Source organism: Zeugodacus cucurbitae, chromosome 5 (assembly GCF_028554725.1).
Source record: "Zeugodacus cucurbitae isolate PBARC_wt_2022May chromosome 5, idZeuCucr1.2, whole genome shotgun sequence".
Lineage (NCBI taxonomy): Eukaryota > Metazoa > Arthropoda > Insecta > Diptera > Tephritidae > Zeugodacus > Zeugodacus cucurbitae.
Genome location: NC_071670.1, coordinates 71,658,051 through 71,674,634, shown reverse-complemented (window position 1 = coordinate 71,674,634; position 16,584 = coordinate 71,658,051). Strand labels below are relative to the sequence as shown.

Here is a 16,584-nt window from a genome sequence, read left to right as displayed (position 1 = left end):
CGGAACTGGTTTTAATATTTTTGCAAAAAACTTTATTTTAATAAGTCCACTAAAACAAGAAAAATATCAATACAATTATGGTGTCACGGATGCTGCTCTCCTCTCTCCTACTAGACATACGTCAAAACAGTTGACAAAATTTGAAATATCTTACGAAGATTCGAGCATTAAAACAAATTTGTTGTCGAATATATATATAAATATGTATATAGGCTGCAGTTAGTCAAAATTTTTTTAAATCTTAAATTCAAAGTCACAACATCAATACACATACACACATGTATGTATAACCGAAATATGACAACTAACTGCTGCGTATTAGTATTAAGCCTGACTCATAGAGCTCCTATAGCTGGAGCAAAGTAGTGATTTACGTTTTTAGCGCAATTAAGTGGTTTAAGCTATTACACACTCCATTTCTCCGTGCTTTGGCACACAGTCCAGAACAAGTGCAACTGCACGAGCCATATATGTCATTGTACCGTAGCTTCCACTCGGTGCACTGAAGGCGTGGCGTACATAAATGAAAAAATACATATTAATTCATATTGAAATTTGAAGATTTGTTCTTTTTATAATAAATCAATCATACCTGTCGTACAGATGTTGGCAGATGTAAGCGGCACCTCCGCATAAGAGCATACCGGAAGCTGCCTGCTGATCCTTGCCCTCTTTGGATTTGGCACAACATAACATAGCATCACCTTGTACTTTACGTTGATCTTCCAAAAACAGTTGATTGGCTTTGTGCACCAAATGTTCAACATAGATAATACCGCCCAGTGAAGGTACCATATTGTGTTCTGTCATAAGTGTGAGCACCATAAGGGCCTCCACCACCAATTGCCTATATTCTGGTTGTGGAATTTGATTGAGTGCCGTTTCCACTTCCAAAGCAAATTTCAATTCGCCTGTTGTCATCTCTTGGGTCAAACTTTGTGGTAGTATACGTCCTTCGATTGCCAAACCTTGACATTTTTCCAGTACACTCCAGACGCGAGAATAGAAATCACGCGGCACTCGATTCAGAGCACCATCCAAGCGGCGGCGTCTTAACCATTGACCTTGACGATCATCGATTGTTGCGATAAGCGCGTCATCGCCCTCTTGTTCGCCCAAACCAATTTGACTCTTCTTGCTGACGCGACTTGATTTGCAGCTTACGATTGAGAGATTTCCACGTGCAACTGTGGCGAAAAATACCGTTTGTTAAATGGAATGTCAATATTACATATTATACAGGCATGGAATGACTCACCACTGCTGACAGCAAATTCTTTTCCGCTCAATATATGATAGAGCAAGTTCTTCATTTCAAATGGCGAAAGGTTGAGCAAGTGTTCCGAGGCGGCCTCACCATCACAATTAAGTGTACGTGACAACTCCTTGGCCATAACCTGAATAATGAGACCTACGCGTAGGCGCAACATTTCATGAAATAGTTGCGGTTCGGTGCGTATAAACATAGCTAGATACACCATTAGTTCCTGCGTCAACATCGCAGTACTCTCGTCATCACCATAAGTCTGCAAATAATTTCGATGAAATGTAAGAGAATACTCTCTATAAATGGTTGAAGGAAGTTTAACTTACATCATGGATCAGTTGACGTAACTCAATTTCCGGCAACGGCGCAGTAATTGTGTATTCATTGTTGGGTGGCATTCCCACAGTCACCTTATTTTTCAAATTAAATTTTAAAATATTTCAATCAATGGTAATGCAACTTTTTCAAGCATATACATACTACATATGTATGTGTATACATAATGTATAATCTTACCTGTTTCTGTCGAACCAGCAAATCGGTGACAGCCTTGGCTAGATCCTCGACACGTTTTCCAAGCATGCCGGCTGTGTGGCGCACGAGGCCCCATAGCTTTTGTTGGCAAGCCTTTTCGTAGAGGCCTTTGAGGAGATCACGCACCGTGACGACGCGACCTTCCTCCAACATCCCTTCAGTAGGAAGAAGTGAAGAGTTAGTGTCAATGATTACAGTGGTGGGTAGGAGTTCTGTATTGTCACACAACTCGCCCTTTGCGACTGAAGCAATAGCAATGGTCTCATCCGCATCATCCTGCTCAACGTCTTTTTTTATTAATTATTCGCGCGCACATAGATGTACGTACATACATTGATGTGTGGGCACAAAAACAATAAGCCCATAAGGCTTCGAAAAATATAGAAACGAAAGGACGTGACCATTACAATGCGGGGAGTATATGTAAGTATTACGGACATTATTAGGAAGTATGCACTCGGCAGTGGAAGATGTGCAGGTATATTTGGAAAAAAACATACATACATATGTATATTTGAAGTTACATTGTATTAAAACAACACAAAAATATAATAATAGTTCAATCGAGGTAAAACAATGATTAGCGACGAAGGAACATTATAAGAAATTAGCGTTGCAACATTGGCAATCACGGAGTGTTACATGTACATAGTGCATGGACACATTTAAAAAACACATACACATATATATATACAGTTTCAGGCATATAGAAAAATTAAAACAAAAGAGAGAAAATATTAGAATTTATTAGAAAAAAGTGTTATTATTATTGTAAGCCTACGATAAAGTAACCAAAATTTAATTTTTAATTTGTGCATTATGTTTTCGATTTGGAGTTGTAGGAGAAGTTTTTTTTTTAATTTGCGTTGTTCATACTAATACTATAGAATTTGAGACTATAATGTGTACAATGGTTACTTTTTCATTGTGATGTGTTTTAGCCCAAAACGAGTCATGCCTAGGCTAGCTTTCAAGTATTGGTTGAAATGCAATTTTGAAAAAATAATATAGAAACAATAAAATCAAGATTAAAACAACTTAACGGCGAAAGCATGTAGTCTCATATATTTGTATGTATACGTTTTTAAAGATTTGGATACAATATTAAGTCGAAAGCTAGCCGAGGCTGTGCTGTGCTCAAGTGAAAAAAAAACAAAGTTAGTTCAGTAATCTCGGTGAATTCTATACTATATATGTATGTGTGTGTATATGTGTGCATATGTATGTGCCGAAATTAAAGAAAAATACAACTTACCGGAATCCTTATTCCTCAAACCTAAGCCAGCTAATGAATGAAATTTTCACAAAGAAAGAAGAGTTGAAGTCAATACACGTTTTGGGAAAAAAGTAGACAAAATCAGTTTGAAATAAGCAATAATCGAGATACATATAATTAATTTATAAGGGGAAGTTGGACCACATGTTTTTATGAATGTGGGATAGGGTTGAAATAAGGCGAAATTAGTTTATTCTCGATGAAGAAGTATGCATTTGTGTATTCCTATATGTATTTGTCATTAAGTTGTGTTTAGAAATATTTGTATGTAGGTATGTGTGTATGTATAAAACTTGTGTGTGCGTGCACGTGAGCGGGAACACTTTCAATCAGTTTGCAAGTCATGCAATACAATACATATGTATATAGATATATATGGATATGTTAGTATTATCACACTTACCAGTATTGAAGTCCAAACCCTGTGTGTCGACCAAATATTGCAAAATGTCGCCTTGTTCTTCCAGATTCTCCGTTTCACGCAGCATTGCAATTAATTCCTCCACTTCTGTGTCAGCGAAATTGGTGTCGGTGCGGTGGCGTTGAACAAGAATTTTCGGTATAGCTTGTACTGATGAGCGTACAGGGTTCATATTCACAAATCATAACGTAAAACCACAACAGTGAAATAATAAGAAAAAAATAATAATATACCAATAAACAATAAAATAAATATAAAACAAATATAACTTATAATATTAATAACCAATTATTAATAACTTAAGATGAGATAAGTATCCGAAATTGCAACAACTTTATCAGAAAGGTACCAACAAACACATTGCAGTTGATGTTGATTAAAAATATTACCATAATTAAATATTAATTAATTAATCGACGGACACATGTCTGACTGATTCGCCCACAATTTTTGGTCGACTATTGCACTTTGATTGAGTCATTGCTTTCTCGGACACCTTGGTTCAATAAATGAAACTAAAAGCACTACTAACTTTCTTGTTGTCTTGTAAACTCACTGCGACGTTCAATTGCCGAACGACTATGATGTGGGTCAATGGGGTAGATATTTTCACGAATCAATGGATCCACTGTCACGGTGGGACCTTCCTCGGGTGTTGTGGCAAAAACACTAATATTGTTGGCTTTATTTGGTTGCAGCCACGGTGGTGGAATTACAGAGGATAAACGTCTTTCCGTTAATGGTGTTGGACCTTCCATACCCAAATTATCAGCTATAAATTGAGAGAATATGTAATTGACAGAATAAACATTTCATAATAAGTTGATTTCTGAATTGTGTACTTACAATCGACATTGATAGAACGCGTCTTTTTAATGGCACCCTTGCAAGACATACGTCTGCGCAATTGACGTGGTCGCAAGTGAGCGCCATGTAGTTTCATCATGCCGCGATGACTGAATGAGCGCAATAAGTGCTCGTCCAAATATGCCTGCACATCGGGATTTAAGCGATCCGGGTAACCATCTTCTGTGCTTCCCAAAAAGCTTAGATCGGTGATGGCGGATGTATTTAAGAAATCCTTCAGATTGCCAAGCATAACGCGTGTGCCATTGATATAACCGGATTTGAGCTTGCGCATTGTTTGGATCATAGCCAGTGGTATCTTATCTTGGTCTGTGCGAAATGTTACAGTTATCATTGTTCATTCAAATTTAATTTAGACAATAGAAATTAATTTAACGAAAAGTAACAATAATCAGTTCATATTAATCAAGCTTCTACTAGCATGTAATTATTTACAAATGTTCATGAAACTACATAGCAAAAATAACGGATCAAAATACGTACTTTAAATAGGATGAATGAATTTTTTAGAGATAATATATTTTTCGTATCAAAATTGCATAATGTTATACCATATACCACACAAGTGAGTCACCGTCATTTATATTGTTGTTCTTCTAATTATGCAAACTTTTGTTTAAAAATTTTCAATGATTTTTGGCAGAAGATGAACAGAACCATAGAGATAAGTATAAGTAAAATGTATTGAGAAACCTTACAAAATTTCTCAACATTTTTAAAACGAATTGCGTTTCAAATACACCTATTTTAAGTACGTATTTTTAGGAGTAGTTTACATTTTCTATTATCATGTTAATACAATGCAACACCATGTACACACTTAGAAGTAATATTAATTATTTAGCAGTTTTATTGTAATTATATTATAAATGTGAAATTAGTAGAGTGTGTATGTACAAATTTACGTGTGCATATTCTCATAAATACATATGTAGTTAAATAGTGTTTTCAATCTTTTCAATTAATTACAAATATGAGTAAAATGGATGAACATTTATGTAGTATGTATGAGCGACGGAAAATCACAGCACAAATGGAGAAAATTGACAATTTTGGAAATAATTTTATAAATTTATTTAATTTCTGCGTTCTTCATAAAAACATCATTTCGAAATTACAACAAAAAAACCTAAATACTGATAAAATACATCTGACAATTTATTTTTTGTTTCACTGTTAATATTGTAAAATTAACTTATTATAATTATTTAATCAACTACCTACATATATATGCATTAGAGAGTGTGTGCTGATGTAAATAATGCAAGTTTAAATTTGGTTTTGTTTTTCAGAAGGAGCTAACATAGTGCTTTCATATACATATGTATTTATATATAATGTATGTAAAAAAGATGAATTGGAGGGAAATCATGCTAACAAAACATTAAATTAAAAATAAAAAATTATTATTTTTTTTTAACAATGGCATAGGCAAAAAGTAAATAATAAACAATGGATTAATTGGATATATGGAATTTTATAAAAATTAAAAATTCAGAGCGTGAATATTATGAATTTTTATTTTATTTTGCAGAATCACTAGATGCTTAATTAAGTATATAATTACATACAGAAGATACTATTTAAACGTGTATAATACAAAGCTATTATAAGATGGCTGCCTCTATGTTTGTAAGAAATATATTATGTAATTACCTAGCATGTAATGCGTGGCCATTAGAGTTATAGTCGGTCTTCCTAACATGTGCCGCCAATTGTTTGTTAGGAAAGCTAAATTTGTTGTGAAATTGCTAGCAAGCAAATCAGGATCACGAGTTGTGTAGTACTCTTCAAAATCGATATTCTGCGACGATGTTCATTCCAATTTGATTTCATTGCATTAGTGGGTGAAATACGAGCAAATTAATTTGAAATGATGTGTTCAGTTTTCAAAAACAAAAAAAACAGTTAATCTTTGTTGTACGAGTATACTGGGCTACCTAATTGTTTATGCAGGTATCGTTTTTTACATAATAACGCTTAAAACTTTGCGCATCGCATTTCTTCGTTTCCCACTTTTTTAGTTGATGATATTTGCGAATGGATGTTTCGAGTGTATGCTTTGCTAACATATGTATGCATATAAACTACTAACTACGGCTAAAAAATGATTTGGCAGAATTTTAACTGTTGTCTTGCATAAAAATGCTAGCAAACTACAAATTATACAAATTTAAAAGGAAAAATACTCATAAATGTGTCTGTGAAAATTGAAAACTATTTTCATATAAATACATGTAAAAGCAAGCGTTAAAATTTTGTTAGAAAACATGAACCAATGTGAAAATGCAAAATGTTTTCAAATGTTAAAACCCAATTCCAAAGTTTTGATGTCATTTACATAGTCAATAAGATGTATCTATCTTGCTTTTACATGAAAATCTACACGATCTAATTAAAAAAGTTGTATATGTTAATATGTCCCTGTACATTGTGTGGTAATAGAATACAGATGTATGTTGAGCAAAGTAGAGCATAAACAAATATGTAAGTGATACATAAAAGGGCTTTACAACAGCATTAACCAAATTAAAGAAAACATACAAATATTATTGAACCGACCTAAATGAATTTTTCTCAAAACTAGAGTCACTAACGGACGACCCAGCAGATCCCAAGCGGATTTTAGGAAATTTATCTCTCCTTTCAGGATGTCAATCATTAATTCATTATCAGATGCGATATAAAAACGACTCAAGTCAACAAACTAACGTAAATAATAACGCATCAGATTGTTATTAAATGGAATAGTTTCATGGGACTTATGAATCGTCATTCGACTGAAGTGTTACAATACTTGAGGTTTGTAAATAAAGTACAAATTACATAATAATATTTCAATGGCAATTGTAGTATTTAAAAAAAATAAATATATGTAAGCATGTGTACACATTATTCAAATGACGAATCATATTTAAAACCCTATATTTCATAATACACATACATATTTACTTGTACGAAAGAACGACTTTTAACTTACTTGTGGTGTGAAAGCAAAAATACGATCCTTCAGTGAGTATAATTTGCTAGTGCTCAAAATACCCACATCGCGAGACTTACGCCCAGTTAATCCTAATTTGCGATTGCGACCCAAATACGTATACAAATGGCTAAGGACTCGTGCTGGTTGAACTTCAATTGGCGCCACCTCTGCTATTGTTTGTACATGCAAATCATGTTCGGTTAATTTGTCACGAATTTCGTTGTCCTCAGCTATGATTACCACCTGCACAACAACGTCAGGCTTCTTTTGGGCGCCTAGACGACGATTAAGTGGATCTAGTTCTCCAACTGCCAAAAAGCCCTGCGGGAGGGAAAATACATATTTATATCTATTACAGCAATAGGAGCATAAAGCTCACATTACGGTGGGCATAAAAATTTCTTGTAAGTTAGGTTAAATACCCCTATAGAAATGTAATGAATATGCTTCATATATATGTATGCACATTCAATTGTAAATATTGTATGTAAAATCTACAATATATGAATAATATAGTCATATATGTTGTTGTTACCTCCTGTAATAGTCGACCTAATATGAACAAAGATTGTCCCCAAAGGAATGGACATCTGCCTACTACTTCACGAGGTTGCGAGCCGGGATGTTGGTATTCATTTGATACCAAATCGTGCGGAACTGCGTAGCTCTCAGGTATAAGTAATGTTCCATCGTCTGCGCGGACCATAATTTTCTAAAATTTTAAAATATTTCCAATAAAAAAAAAAATATTTTTTTGCAAGTATATTTGATTGCCAATTCAGTACCTCAAGACGATCTGCATATTCCTTTACTGCTAATTTGTCATTTTGAAAAGCGTGGAAAAGGATAAGGTAACAATAAAACAAAGGCCACTCGCACTCAATATTTTCAAACATTCTGAGTTCCCAACGTTCGTAGTATAATCGGGACGGATCCTCTTTAGGTGTGCGGTAGCCGTCTCGTAAAAAGCGTTTGCAGCCATATTTTCCTTGAAGTCGCGATAAAATGGCATCTTTCGTGTTTCGTATTAATTGTGGATCATCAGCAGCAAACGCTGGAAATCCAATTACACAAAGCAAACCCGAATCAAGTTCTTTGCTGTTTGATTCGCGTGGTAACATAGATTGCAAAACAGCCTGACATTTATGTGCTTCATCAGCTAAAACATGTATAACACTTGCAGGACCTCCTCGTGCACCAAATAGGTCCAATTCGTTCATTGCTTCTAGAGCTGCTTTGGCCATTCCAATTGAACTAGCGTTTAGTTCAGGCTCACCTTTTCAAAACAAAACAGTTCATACTGTGTATGTTAGTGGATACATGTTAATATTTACCGTGATTAGTTTTGTCACCCCTCTCCCATATACCATAATCCGGAATACAATATGCTGACTCTATGTAGAATACCAAATTTTGTATAAAAGAAACTTCATCCAAAGAGAATACAATCTGTAATCCCGATGCTGTCATCTGTGCTAAAATCAAGAGATACAAAGACACCGCGTCGATTTGTAAATGACCCCATTCCCCATCTCCGACAACAGGCTGTCCGTTTTTGCTCGAATATTTCGCGTGCAATGAGTCCAATGGGTTTTGTGTCATTTTAAATCGTTCTACTTTATCTTTTTGATTCATCATAGCCATAAGTAAGCCCCTCATTAATTTTACGCAACTTTGTTCCAATTCATAACACTTAGCTCTATCCTCATCTTGATCTGCGATTTTCTTATAGGCCATCGAAAGACCCCATACGGCCAATATACAGTAAACATTATCACGTATCCAAGCATGGGAATTAATGTTGGAAGCAGGGAATAAACCAGTGACAGGCTCTTGATGGGACATAATCAGACGGTGTACTATGCGCTGGTAATAGTCCAGACGGACACCCGAATTGCTTCGTGAGCGCATTTTTTTGTTAGTGCTACTACCACCTCCTTTGTAAGAGCAAGTGAGAACAAACTATTTTAAGAGCAAGGTCCGGGGGCTCTTGTGGTTTCTGTTGCAGCCCTCCCTGCAATATCCTTATGTAAGATGCGTTTTTAGCCACACGAATTTTTCTGTAATTCAATTACTATTAATATTTTATTTATATACTCGTCGTTTCAACGTTTTTTTTACCAATATCTTCGAATTTACTATTTTAATGAAAATTAATCGCACAAAATAGTAAAAATATTGCCAGATGATTGCTGCTATGCTTCCGCCTTCCAAAAATGTCACACCAATGTCAAAGTAATCACTGCGAGAAGAGAATCAGCTGTTGAACAAAATTCCTTTACACAGAAATATTTATAATTTTCCTAACAACAATATTTTTTTTATGTACCAATTAAAAATAAAGTACCGTTTGATTTGAAAGTTATACACATTTATTTATATCACATATTTATTTATTCAGGATTTTTGTGTACAACTAGCTGAACATAAATTTAAATATGCTGTTCACAATTAATAAGTTACATTCCAATGTGGATTCTAAGCAGTTATTCAAAATAATTTTGCATTCTCCAATTAGTTTTATTTCTCTCCCTCTCTAACTCTCCTATTCGCATAAAATTTTAGCGCAAATCTTATTTTTGGTGCATTTTAAAAATTGGCAGTGAAGGACATCAACAGAATTTTAAATTGGTTTTAACATTTTCTAATACCGCAATCAAGTTTACATTTTATTAAAATAAGCAAAGAGCGAAAAGTTTCGTGATATTAGGAAAAGTATTGACAGTTGTTTCGGAAATACAACTGCAAGTGACTACTTCGGATTATATACAAGTCAAATCTGTCTCAAAACATACAAAAATATACATACATATTAAAGTATTAAAAGCAGAAAATTGCGGTTGTACATATGTGCAATTGGAGCGGTTTTTAGTTTTTTATACAAAACAAACAATAAAAAGACGGGTCTCCAAATTGACTCTATATATGCAGTAATAATGTCGAGAAATGTGTTGGATAGCGGTGGTTGTGGAGATGGAAGTGAAGGAGGACGCGGAGACTATAAGGACATTTACGAATTATTGGCAGAATTATGCAAAAATTTGGCTGGTCCATCTGAAAATCATAGTAAGACAACTTACCATAACTTAATAATACAAAAGCATCAATTCAGCAGTTTGTTTGTTCTTAAAAACTTTATATAAAAACTTGTGTATAATGACTTCTAAACAAAATTAATTTACTTCAATCACAAAAGGAAAAGTTAATTTAAAAATATATTTAAATTTCTATTAATTTTTAATGAATTGTTTCCGTGCGTTCAATTTAATTTTAATAATACAAATATGTTATTAACATATTTCGATTTCTTTTACAGGAGAAATTCTACGTCACGTAACACAGTACATATCCAATTGTCCGACTGCTTTGGGCTCAACATTGCCGTTCGACGAAACCTCAATTTTAACAAAAATCACAAATCATCTTGACTCCTCTGCGGCGAAAAGTGTTACATCCAATTTATGTCCCACTGGATCACAATTTGGTACAACAGGAAGTGATAGTACAAGCTCTGCCGGGGAAACAAGTGGTGTTATAAACAATAGTGCGTTATTTTTAAAATTTCATGAGCAACTCAAAGCAGCAGTAAGTATAACTATTCAGGATGAGGAGCAAATTTCAAAAGCATTTCAACTATTTTTTAAACATCTTAGCTTCCCGATGAACATCAACGTACAGCGTTGCTGACTTTTCTATATTTTATGTCTGACTCCAAGTATTCAACTGATAATGGGCACAATGTTGGAAATGTTAACAGCCACCGTAGTCATTTAATGACTTCGACTAATTCAACGTTCCAATCAATTCGTTCACATTTGTTGCACAAAACTTCCACTCAACAGCATTCGCAGCATTCCATACTTTCTGTTAACAATAGAGGAAGGAATGTAAGTTATTAGAAATAAACAAAAATGCTGAAATGTGTATAAAAAGAGTTTTCAGACACTCTCACTATATATAAAACTTTTTCACAGGAAGATAGCGTTAAACCAATGGTATCTGGTCGTTGTGCCTTTAGTCGTATGACACCTGAGAATGATCCAACGAGTGGAAGTTATGGTGTCATTCAAGGAGTAAATTTTCCATCTCTTCGTGGTGATGGTAGTAAATCGCTCGAACTCCAAAATAGTGTAAACGACGATATAGTACAAAATATTATATACGTATTTACGGGTATTCAAGGAAAATACCTAAAAAAGGACATAATATCAGGTCGTTTTAAATTGGATTCAAAAGTGAAATCTTTAAATGTAGTTCAGGCGGGTATGATTCTGAGACTTTCTGAGTTGGGGTATGCTATGTCAAATTAAACAAAGCGTAATCACTTTCCAGTAGGTTTAAAGTTTTTTCTTTGTTATTATTTGTTTTTGCAGATATTACCATGACTTGGTGCAATCATACACAGAGAGCAAAAACGGCTTATGTCCATTGGGCCTTATGGGACAGGGGTTTGTTTCGGCTTTAAAAAACGAACTTACTAGATATTATGGTATGGTTGCAACTCTTCAAGAACAGGTAATTAGTTTATATAAGTTAGTAAAATTAATGCTGAGACTTTTATTTTATTTGTTATTTGCCAGCTAAACAGGCAAAGAGACCATGAACATAATACCATTTTAAAAGGGAATAGCATTATTCCAATGCGCCATGAACGATTAACTCTAATGAAAATTCTAGTATGGTCAGTTGATGCGCTTAAGAGATTGAAATGGTTAGCCACCATAGCCGAGGCATGCCAGGAGAAAAAAGGTGGCGCTCTCGCTTCAACGGTGCATAGTTTTTTGAATAATGGAAATCCCACCGTAAAGTCTATAGTTCGTGAACTTTTGCTTGCTATTTGTGGCCCTCTTTATCAAATGATATCGCATTGGCTATTGGAAGGAGAAATCTGTGACCCTCATGGCGAGTTCTTCATTGAATGCTTGGCAGAGGTTGGGCCCGATCGCTTATGGCATGATAAATATAGAGTACGCACAGCTATGCTGCCAAATTTTATGTCAACTGAAATGGCACACAAAATTTTGGTGACAGGAAAGAGCATAAATTTCCTGTGTGAAATATGTGAAGACAAGAGACCAGTTAAAGGACGCGATGAATTACGCCAATGTATTGAAGAGAATGGTAAGAATTCAATTGACACACATTAACTAAATGCAAAATTACATTCATATTTGTTTTAACAGCGGATCACATATTTTCACGAGTAGCCGATACAAAATTACATTCAACTATCGATGCTATCTATTTGAATACTTCGAAGCGAGTTCTAGATATTGTTATGGGACCACATAAACTTCTGGAGCATCTTCAAGCAATGCGTCGTTATCTTTTACTGGGTCAAGGTGACTTTATTGGAATTCTTATGGAGAATTTGAAGTATGTATATAATCATTTGTGTGTGTATACACTATATAAATTAATCATACTAATCTGGTTCATAATTTATAGATGCGAGCTAGATAAACCAGCAAAGGAACTTTACTCTTACGATCTTTCATCGATAATGGATGCCGCTATACGATCAACAAATGCACAATATGACGATCCCGAAATCCTCAATTATTTGGATGTACGATTGCTGACTCCCTTTGACGGCGATATTGGTTGGGATATACTATCGTTACAATATACCGTACGCGGTCCTTTAGCTACTATGCTCGAACCATGTATGGGTATTTATCAAATTCTTTTCAAACCATTGTGGCGTATGAAACACATGGAATTCGTACTATCCTCTAAAATTTGGAAGGATCAAAAGTGCAATGCCAAGGTAAGTTACAACTAATATGAATATATTCAGCTTTGCTTATATTTTAGTATGAATGTATTTTACATAGACTTTCGTGTTGTTGTTGTTGTAAGGTTTTACATTCATCAACATTTTTGTTCAAAATAGGTGAATTACCCCAATTGACTCGCAGTCATGATTATTTATGTAGACCTTTTAATGAAATTTCGACAAGAAATTAAAATAAGTTCGTACGGATTTTAATTGATCGCTTACTGAATATGTTCAATATTTATAAGATGATAATAGTCGATGGGGTAGAGTTCGTTAAACACAGATTAGCCGGTAATCTAATCCAAAGCGAATTTATGCGACCATAAAACAAGTTATAAATGAATGAATAAAGAATAAGTTAAAGTAATCCACAAGCCCTCCACTAAATCATATACATGAGTACAATTTTAGTATTTTTATTTATTTTTGCATAAAATATAATCGCCAGAATTAAATTATGCTCATAAAACAATGTTTTGTGCCCTTTACATTGTATAAAATTGAACTTATCTCCCGAATGTTTAACTTACTTTATAACACCAATACAAGAATTCCAATGGAATACATTTGAAATAGAATGTTTGTAGCTTATTTGAAATACAAGACCATTTCGGTTGTCCTTACAATTTGGCATCTGTCTTAAGTAGAGGTGCCAACTTTTGTGTTAACATAATGTTACCGGAAATCTTTAGTTTGCCTTTCATAAATGCGGCTTGAGGATTCAGTTTTCCGAGTGCAATGTCCACCATGTCTTCATCGGCCACGGTCAACGTAGTGTCGACTTTAATACCTTGGGCTGGACCTTCGTAAGCTTTAGCATTCTTACAATCCAGGGCTTTAAATAAGAACACATATTAAATATATTTAATTATTTGTTAAGTATATATGGACATATGCAAAAGGATGATTTATGCACTTTGAACCTTTTCCAATTTTTTTTTTCTAACATAACTATATCGACTATTAGTCGAACTAACATCAGACAAAATATAAAATATGCACTCAAATTGGACTTAGTCACCACTTACTCCATTCTTTAGCCACTTTGCCATCTTTGGTGATTTTGTAGAGAAAAACTCCGTTGACAGCCTTAGCCTTGGCTTCGTTCCCTTTTAGGCCATCGATAATTTTTTCGAATACGGCATCAGATGCAAGTGACATTTTAAATAAATATAAGTAATTTTCTTATAAAAAGAAGAATATGTTTGACTTTATTGCACTATAATCAAAGTCCACACCGTGCTGACAGGCGAAAAGGCAAACGTCAAGTAAAGAGAAAAATTGCCTCACTTGTGGATTTTATGTCGATTGGGCTGTTCTGCGCTGTTCAAAATAATTCGGAATGTTTACAAACATGTTGCAACCCCCTTATCAGCATGTATATTGTTAAAGTGCAATTACTCATCGTCTAATGGTAAGGTAGCAGTAAAACATAGAATTTGACAGTAAAAGTACCCAATGAAGACACTTAAAAGTTTAGTATTATTAGTTAGCTACTGATAAATATCATGATGATGAAAGGAAAGATAAAATACAAAAATTAATTTAATTTTCATTAATTAATTGATGAGATTTGTCAAAATTAAAACTTTACGATCAAACTTATACAAATTTACTTCCCACATTAATATGTCATAGGCGACTTAACCGAATAATAAAATTTGACTTACAGTTAGAAAAAAATAATAAAAGTAAACGTACCGAAATCTCGCTTGTTTCAGTAATATATCATGAATTGAGAAAGTTGCCTTAAATATTTCTTCTAACACAAATACATTTTGGTTCCAGATAGTCGAAATCGATGCATACCGCTTATTTACATTATTTAATTAGCTTTGCCTTACTTTTGGCTATTAGCTATAATTTTTTATATTTTTTGCATTTAGAAAAAATTGAATTTAGTTTAAACCGAATGTACAATATTTTTTTCTCTATTTAGCCACTCCGAGCTATGGGCAGTGAATTGAATCAGGTGCTCTATCGCTTGCATCTGCTCACATCCGAAATGATACATTTCATCCACCAGATGCAATACTATATACTCTTCGAAGTAATCGAATGCTCTTGGGCTGAACTGCAGGATCGTGTGCAAAATGCTAAGGCATTAGATGACATACTCGATGCTCACGATGAATTTTTGAATGCCATTAAATGTGGCGCTTTCCTTGACTCCAATTCTGGACAATTGTGTCAGAATATGGAAAATGTGTACGATGGTATAATACGCTTGGAGCTGTGGCAGGACAAATTCTACGAAATCTGCTTTAAAGAGTTATCAGCACGCAAAGAGTATGAAAATTATATAGTTATATCTGAAGAGGAAGGCAAATTCGGAGTAACTGCCGAGCGTCAATTAGAGCGCGATCAAGAACGTAAGATTTTCGAACAAATAATCGGAAGCTATCACAAGTCTTTGGACAACATTTGCGCCGATTATGAAAAGGCGGTACGTTGCTTTTTGCTGGCACTGAACTCGCATAACGACCATAATCTACAGCTATTTGGCATACGCTTGGACTTTAATGAATATTATAAAAAGCGCGATCAACGTCTCTGCGTACCGTTGACTTTCGAGCACATGCGAATGAGTATTATGTTCAATGGGAACAAGAGTATGGCGGGTAGTCGATACTCGGCAGTGAATTGACATACGCCCAAGTCACAGTGGCGCAATGCATCTCATTTTAAATATTACTGTATTAACAAAGATAATATTTTGAGCATCCCTACATCCCATGATAATGCTCCATCGAAGGATTTGAAGAAATACGCTAAGAAACAAATGAATAACCAATCTAATGACGGAATAATGTTAAAATATCCGGTGAGGCACAAACAGATATTAGCAAAACGAGATGATGAAAGAGACGATATGTATTGTAATCACCAGAGTGCCAACGCAATTTTGCCATGTTATTTAACTACACGTACTTCAGTAACAACTTCAATACGTCCCCTATTTTTAGCTGAGAAGAATGGCTTTTATGTGTCCTGTTGTGAAATTTTGTAGAAGAAGCTTTCCACGGTAGCATCAGTTGTTTGTGGAACATATTCAAATATTTCTACAAAGAAGTATTGAAACGTTTAAGAAAAATGCAATATTTTATCTGTGCATGTGTAATGGAAGGAATATTATAGAAAAATGTCGATTGTATTAAATTCTTAGTATCTTTTTCGTTTAGTTGCCACATTTAAATGGAAAACGTTTTAAACTTATGTTCGGTATTATATAAAAGAATGAAATCCAACTGAATGGATAATGGTAGAAATTATTTGAATCACTTACTTTATGGAATCTCGAAGTTGTAAGACCTAAATATAAAATAAATTGGTAATAGTTATAAGTTGATTTTTTCTCATTTAATCAATTTAATTGTCAAACGTTTTTGTTATTAGAATAAAATCCACTAAAGAGGGAACAGTTATAAATAGAAGCTATTTTCTTTCCCGCGTT

At 34.3% G+C, this 16,584-nt stretch overlaps 3 protein-coding genes across 14 annotated transcripts; 1 reads left to right on the top strand and 2 right to left on the bottom strand.

The window, feature by feature from the left end:
* Window positions 1–9: 9 nt before the first annotated feature.
* Window positions 10–9,826, bottom strand: LOC105217659 (probable phosphorylase b kinase regulatory subunit alpha). Of its 11 annotated transcripts, none has more exons than XM_011192768.3 (16): window positions 9,696–9,826; window positions 9,470–9,590; window positions 8,683–9,408; window positions 8,134–8,624; window positions 7,884–8,060; window positions 7,346–7,669; window positions 6,928–7,072; window positions 4,345–4,674; window positions 4,031–4,270; window positions 3,481–3,648; window positions 3,057–3,086; window positions 1,784–2,088; window positions 1,594–1,677; window positions 1,259–1,526; window positions 593–1,187; window positions 10–502 (listed from the first exon to the last, which is right to left on the bottom strand). In XM_011192768.3, the coding sequence occupies exons 3-16, from the start codon at window positions 9,257–9,259 to the stop codon at window positions 397–399; spliced, it is 3,840 nt and encodes a 1,279-aa protein (XP_011191070.2). In that variant the 5' UTR covers window positions 9,260–9,408; window positions 9,470–9,590; window positions 9,696–9,826; the 3' UTR covers window positions 10–396. The 11 variants fall into 11 exon arrangements, with proteins under 11 accessions (XP_011191070.2, XP_011191068.2, XP_028899482.2 ...); XM_011192766.3 differs by lacking the exon at window positions 6,928–7,072 and adding an exon at window positions 6,022–6,169; XM_029043649.2 differs by lacking the exon at window positions 6,928–7,072 and adding an exon at window positions 6,022–6,169 and having other exon boundaries at window positions 1,262–1,526.
* A 119-nt stretch (window positions 9,827–9,945) lies between these two features.
* LOC105217658 (gamma-tubulin complex component 3) lies at window positions 9,946–16,474 on the top strand. Of its 2 annotated transcripts, none has more exons than XM_011192764.3 (9): window positions 9,946–10,414; window positions 10,665–10,933; window positions 11,002–11,235; window positions 11,323–11,639; window positions 11,722–11,863; window positions 11,929–12,469; window positions 12,532–12,724; window positions 12,797–13,118; window positions 15,070–16,474. In XM_011192764.3, the coding sequence occupies exons 1-9, from the start codon at window positions 10,285–10,287 to the stop codon at window positions 15,775–15,777; spliced, it is 2,856 nt and encodes a 951-aa protein (XP_011191066.2). In that variant the 5' UTR covers window positions 9,946–10,284; the 3' UTR covers window positions 15,778–16,474. The 2 variants fall into 2 exon arrangements, with proteins under 2 accessions (XP_011191066.2, XP_011191067.2); XM_011192765.3 differs by lacking the exon at window positions 9,946–10,414 and adding an exon at window positions 10,456–10,601.
* Window positions 13,531–14,409, bottom strand: LOC105217657 (peroxisomal multifunctional enzyme type 2). The gene is made up of 2 exons (XM_011192763.3): window positions 14,159–14,409; window positions 13,531–13,965 (listed from the first exon to the last, which is right to left on the bottom strand). Exons 1-2 carry the CDS (start codon window positions 14,289–14,291, stop codon window positions 13,751–13,753), a joined length of 348 nt encoding a protein of 115 aa, XP_011191065.1. The 5' UTR covers window positions 14,292–14,409; the 3' UTR covers window positions 13,531–13,750.
* Window positions 16,475–16,584: the final 110 nt, after the last annotated feature.